The sequence below is a fragment of the Balaenoptera acutorostrata genome, chromosome 2, assembly GCF_949987535.1.
Source record: "Balaenoptera acutorostrata chromosome 2, mBalAcu1.1, whole genome shotgun sequence".
NCBI classification, from domain to species: Eukaryota; Metazoa; Chordata; class Mammalia; order Artiodactyla; family Balaenopteridae; genus Balaenoptera; species Balaenoptera acutorostrata.
Window position 1 is genome coordinate 131,335,209 of NC_080065.1, and position 6,275 is coordinate 131,341,483.

General features: G+C 53.6%; 1 protein-coding gene across 1 annotated transcript; it reads left to right on the plus strand.

Annotated features, from left to right (window-relative positions):
- Nucleotides 1-501: 501 nt before the first annotated feature.
- On the plus strand, nucleotides 502-1,835 carry POU4F3 (POU class 4 homeobox 3). The gene is made up of 2 exons (XM_007194179.1): nucleotides 502-621; nucleotides 939-1,835. Exons 1-2 carry the CDS (start codon nucleotides 502-504, stop codon nucleotides 1,833-1,835), a joined length of 1,017 nt encoding a protein of 338 aa, XP_007194241.1.
- Nucleotides 1,836-6,275: the final 4,440 nt, after the last annotated feature.

The window sequence follows — 6,275 nt, forward strand, 5'->3', positions numbered from 1 at the left end:
TATGGGGTGGGGGTGGGTGGGTAGGGGGGGTGGTCAGCTTCCCGGCCCACGGCTGCCCTTCTATCTGGGTTATGAGAGTTGGGACAGGATGGAGAGGTTTGGGACTTTGGGGGAAAGAAGGTCCGAGAAGAAGAAGAAAGAATCCGGAAGGTCTGCGGGCTGGAGCCGGGCAGGGCGGGGCGGACGGGGAGAGGCCCGGCCCGGCCAGGGTATAAATGCTGCGTCTGGGGCGGCGGGGGCCCGCGCGGAGAGCTGCTGCCCGGCCTCGCCTCCCGGGCCGCCCCTGCGAGTCTCGGGCACGTGAGCACGCCTGCGCGCGCGCCCGGGCCCTTCCTGGCAGGCTGCTTGTAAGATGAGTGAAGGAGCAGGTGGGGGAGAGGGGAGGCAGCGAGCGAGAGGGCGAGGGGAGCGCGGGCGCTGAGCGGCGCTCACTTGGAGTGCGGCGAGCGAGCGAGCGAGAAGATCCATGTCCCTCGCTGCCTCCCTGCCCGGCGTGCGAAGATGATGGCCATGAACGCCAAGCAGCCTTTCGGCATGCACCCGGTGCTTCAAGAACCCAAATTCTCCAGCCTCCACTCCGGCTCTGAGGCCATGCGCCGAGTCTGTCTCCCAGCCCCGCAGGTACGTAGTGGAGCATAATTACCGCTCTAAGGCACATTTTCTGACAGGCACTTGGTTCATGTTTTTTTCATGTCGCCCAGAACAATCGCCGCTGTCTGAACCCCTCTCGTTGTCTCCCCCGTGCTCTCTCCCGGCGCGCTCTCTCTCTCTCATTCATGTCTCTGATCCACACGTCTGTTCCAGCAGAGCCTCTGTCTCCGTATTAATTTTTATGACCTGGGCTTTGAGGAGAGGCATCTCGGTTGCTTGAAAATGTGTTTTAATCCTGAGTTGACAGTATTCCCCACTGACCGTGCTGTGCGCCTTCTCGCTTGCAGCTGCAGGGTAATATATTTGGAAGCTTTGATGAGAGCCTGCTGGCACGCGCCGAAGCTCTGGCGGCGGTGGATATCGTCTCCCACGGCAAGAACCATCCGTTCAAGCCCGACGCCACCTACCATACCATGAGCAGCGTGCCCTGCACGTCCACTTCGTCCACCGTGCCCATCTCCCACCCGGCCACCCTCACCTCGCATCCGCACCACGCGGTGCACCAGGGCCTCGAGGGCGACCTGCTAGACCACATCTCGCCCACGCTGAGCGTCAGCGGCTTGGGAGCCCCCGAGCACTCGGTGATGCCGGCACAGATCCACCCGCATCACCTGGGTGCCATGGGCCACCTGCATCAGGCCATGGGCATGAGCCACCCACATGCCGTGGCGCCTCACAGCACCATGCCCGCGTGCCTCAGCGACGTGGAGTCGGACCCGCGAGAGCTCGAGGCCTTCGCGGAGCGCTTCAAGCAGCGGCGCATCAAGCTGGGGGTGACCCAGGCGGACGTGGGTGCGGCTCTAGCCAACCTCAAGATCCCCGGCGTCGGCTCGCTCAGCCAGAGCACCATCTGCAGGTTTGAGTCTCTCACTCTTTCGCACAACAACATGATCGCCCTCAAGCCGGTGCTCCAGGCCTGGCTGGAGGAAGCCGAGGCCGCCTACCGAGAGAAAAACAGCAAGCCGGAGCTCTTCAACGGCAGTGAGAGGAAGCGCAAACGCACGTCTATCGCGGCACCGGAGAAGCGCTCGCTGGAGGCCTACTTCGCTATCCAGCCGCGGCCCTCATCCGAAAAGATCGCGGCCATCGCCGAAAAACTGGACCTTAAAAAGAACGTGGTGAGGGTCTGGTTCTGTAACCAAAGACAGAAACAGAAACGAATGAAGTACTCGGCTGTCCACTGACTGCTGCGGGGCGCAGCGTCCGGGGCCGGGAGAGCTGAGTGTATGTCCCCCTGGAGTTGGGGGGCACGGTTATGGGGGCTCCGAGACGTCTCCTGGCAGGTCAGGCTCTCTCCCCCGAAGTCACAGACTTTCCCCTTTAACCCACCTGGTTGCCTCCCGGCCTTCTCTTTCCATTCTTTTCTTCCTATTCCCACCAGAAAAGTTTGGGCGCTAAGAAAAAAAATTCATGAAAGGCAAGCCTGGAGGGGCTTGTGCTGTCCGTGGTGCTGAAAATCGCCCTCGCGCACGCGACTGCGCGACCTCACAGCGGGAGCCCAAACGCAGGGGATGGTCAATTGGCCCGAACGCACGACTCTGGGGTGAAGGCACCACTTTACTAAGCGCGATTAGACAAGGGGTGAAGGGATGGGAAGGAAGCGATAAGGAATAACACAGAGTCTAAGTGGGGCACAAACATGTACTGGAGATTTATTTAGAGTATATAAAATACATGTATGTTTCCAAAGGATAGCCTTATACTCCCTTCGTCACCTAAATTTTATCCATTTCATCCTTTGGTTTGTTGTAAATTCTCTAAAGTAGCATAGATTAGGTTCAGGGAAAATGTTCGGGGAGTAGCGGGCTCCGAGCTGTTCTCCACCATAAGGTGGGCTCCAGAAAAGGTGGGCCCAATTCAGCGACTGAAAATGCTGGGATGGGGTGGGAGGGACCCTGTAGCTGCTTTGCAAGCAGCAGCCGGCCCCTGCTGTGGCCCGTCCGCCACGATCTGCTGGGTAATGACAGCAGTTTGAGGGGTGATGACCGCCTGCAGGAAAGCAGGGGATTGGTAGCAATCGGACTGAGGACTCTGACCCCAGCCAGACTCCCAGAGCAGCTGCGTAGAGGCAGCTGCTCGAACGAAAGTAACTGTAACTTTTCCAAATCATATGCAAGTCCTTCTAACATGTCTCACCTCATTGTGCTTTTATTATTATTGTTAGCACCGTTATTTACTGTTATTTATTTAACTCTACTTCTTTCCATCCCCCAACCTCTCGGTGGAGGTTCACTCATAGTTTTGAACGGAAAGAGGGGCGAAACCCCGGCCTGGATCTTTCTCACCCCAGTTCCTCTGGCCCCGTCACATGTTTTCTTTCGTTGCTTCATGTAATTTGCGTGTTGCTGTGTGACCTTTGGTTTCGTTGTCCGAATAGATACAAATAAAATATTGTTTCCTTCTCTCTTTACCCCTTGAATTAACTCCTAAAATAAATGCTTTATTTTTCAACCCGAATTGCAGTGTTTTTTCTTTCTCGGAGATTAAGGAGAACTAGTCTTGGAAAGGATTTAAAAGTAAGAACCCAAAAGGGCTGGACTGTCATTTCCGGGAGGCCAGTCTCCTGCAATCTTCTCTCCTTGCTCCTCTTTCCTGGCTGCCTCATCTTCTCACCCAGATCCTCCCCGGACCTCAGGGTTTCCAGGCCCTTCCTCCACGCTTCCCACGTGCTAATCTCTCAGCTTCTATTTGCTCAACTTGACTCAGACAGAAAACTTTTAGGCCTGACTGATGGGAGTAGGAGCCCCCAATACCTCCACTCATTGGCTGAACGATCCTGAAGTGAGTGTAACTTCTCTGAGTCTCCATCGGTTGTCTGCAGCATGAAGATGCGAATACTTACAAGGCTATTGTCAGGACTAAGTAAGATTATTTATTTAAGGTGTCTGGTAGTGCTTGGCTTTTCGCGGGAAACATTATTATTTTAAAAGATTCAAACAGCTAGATGGGAGGTGAGGAGAGAGATGCAAAAAGGGAAGAAAATGTTCTTTGCTGGGACAGAATCGTTTGGACTTCCTCGGGGTCACTTCAGAAATTCATTTGGAATTGTCACCCAGGAGGTTATTCCACGGTCTATCTAGGCTTCTCTGTGTGTGTGTGTGTGGTGGGGGGTGGATAATGAGATATTTGCCACAAAGATCCTGGCCTAGTGCCTATACACAGTAGGTGCTCAACAGATGCCCGTTTCCTTCTCTCTCTTCCACATACTCTAAAAGGGGGAGGAAATCTTATCTGTGAGACGCAGAAACACCTTCATGATTTAAAAATTAATGTTCCAAGTCCTGGAGTCGTCTGTACATTTCCCCACTGTGTCTTCAAAGAACTCTGCGTCATCACCTCTGGACTGAAATTCGAAGCAGAGCGGGTTTCCCCTCCGCGCGGTACGCCCCCCTACTGCAAAAGCAAACCTGGGGATCATCCCCAGCCCCTGGGTCTCACCCTGTCGCCCCCGCCTTGCGCAACAGCCCCAGCGATTCCTCCACCTCCCTCCCCATCGGGTGTCCTTTAATAATAAATGCCCTTATGCCATTACATTATATTGTGGGTTTTGAAAATTTAAAATACGGCTGATGCAATATTAATTGCCTATAGTGGTATAAAACACAGGGCCAGAGCCCAGCCGGGCTGCAGATGAGGTGGCCGTGAGCGTCCCGCGCGCCGAAGCGAAGTGCTCCAGACAGACGCGCCTTTGCTGGCTGGGAGGTTTCCTGCAGGTAAGGGCCTTCGGCTTTTTTGGCCCGGGGAAGAACCCGATATCCGCCTCCATCTCCTTTTCGGAAAGTTCCCCGCTGTTATATATTTGCTTATTCATTTGTTTGTTTTATTAATAACCTCAAAAGTTTGGGAGACTTTTTTTTGGAGAGGGTGAGATGAGTTGCCTGAATGCAAGGTCTGCGTCAGTAGTGGCCCGGCAGGGTTGTGAGTTGGAGCCGCGCGTTTGGGCGTCATCCGCTTCAGACGTCCGGGACCGTCTGCGCGCACGAGTACTTTGACCGGTTTCTACCTGCCGGCGGGAGCTGTGGCCAGGTCCACGGAGCGCCCCACCCTCTCCCACCCCCTGAGTGCGCCGGGCAGGCGCCGCTGCTTCTCTCCTTGGGCTCTCTCAGGAAGCGTTGGGAGCTGTGGTTTCTCTGAAACTGTTCAGTCGCCTCTGCCACTCGTCCGGTGGAGTGTGTGTGTGTGTGTGTGTGTGTGTGTGTGTGTGTGTGTGTGTTTGCGTGGCGGGGGCGGGGGTCTGGGTACCAGACGGTTTGGGATTCACGCAGGCCTGATTTGCATCCTGGTGGGTCATTTCCTAATCGTGTGACCTTGGGCAAGTCACATCACCTCTCTAAGCCTCTGCTGATGGCTGTACAACCGCACAAAAATTACTCTGAAGAGTAATTGAAAAGCACTCTGGAGCAGATTTTCTTTTCCCAAGTCTCATCAACTTGCAGCATTCACTGCCTAAGGCCCAGCTGGGGGTTTCTTTAGACTGTGCCAAGGGAACGTGAGGCCAATGTTCAGGGCTGCTTTTATGGAAAGCTGCATTTGGCCTCTCATGATGGGACTTTGAGAGTCATCTGTGGACCAGAGCAAGGCTTCTAGGCCCCTGCCTGGCTGGAACCAGGGCCTGACCTGGAATGAGCCAGGCATACACAAGCCAGCACAGCTGAAGCCCTGAGAGGCAGAATGTGGAGGTAGGAACCCTGGGCTCCTGGGTCCAGGCTGTGTGATCTCTGGCCGGGAGCTTCCTCTGTCTGTGTGCCTCTGGTAGTGTGAGTTTTGTCTGTTTCATGCTTAATGCCAGCTCAGGGTCTGGCTCAGAGTGGCAGACAATACATATCTGTTGAATCAATGAATGAGGTTTTGTTTTGTAAAATGGAAGGACCCCCTCTAGCCCAATCCTCTCTGGATTCTGGGGACTACAGGGGAAAACAGAGGCCGTCAAGAATAAACAAGTCAGGAGTAGGGCCAGGGCTAAGGGTCTGCATATCAAGCTTCCATTTAAAGACAGCCAGTTTCCTTCCTATTTAAATTAGAAGAGGCCTTGCTTCACTCTGTGGTGATCATGGGTAGAGATGGGGTACTCTTTGACATGGGGCCTTAGAAACTTGAAGAGGAATCTCTAGGATCAGGGTGTGACCTCTGGCCTGCTGAGTGTGCCTGACCCTCTCTTGGCCCTACTATGAGCCTGGGTTATTTTACTTTCCTGCTGAGACGTAAACTGCTCCAGCTCTGGAGTGGAGAGACCTAGGGTGGAATACCTACTCCATCTCTTACTTGACTAAGTGACTTTACCACTCTGAGCCTCGGTGCCTTCATCTGTGAAATTGGAAAAAAAAATGACTGTCTTTCAGGGTTGCTTTGATGAGTAAATGAAATCACAGAAGCCCAGAATGCCTGACACATAGTAGGCATTAATGGATACTCTCTTTAAAATATTACTTATACTCAGAAAAATGAGAGATTACATCGCAGTGGCAAATTTCAGGATTTGGAGTCAGGTGGGATTAACATTTTTCCTCTGTAAGCCGTCATCTGTTATGTACAAAATGAGAGTAGTGAGAGATGCCTCTGTCAGAGGCAAGCTAGAAAGCATAAAAGAAACTTCTTTGCATTCTGTTCATCCCATGACGGAAGGA

Bases quoted from the DNA above. Each gene is read 5' to 3' on its own strand.
- POU4F3 (XM_007194179.1), top strand. From the start codon at position 502: ATGATGGCCATGAACGCCAAGCAGCCTTTCGGCATGCACCCGGTGCTT. The intron at 622-938 runs GTACGTAGTGGA...TCTCGCTTGCAG, and splicing joins TCTGTCTCCCAGCCCCGCAG to CTGCAGGGTAATATATTTGG.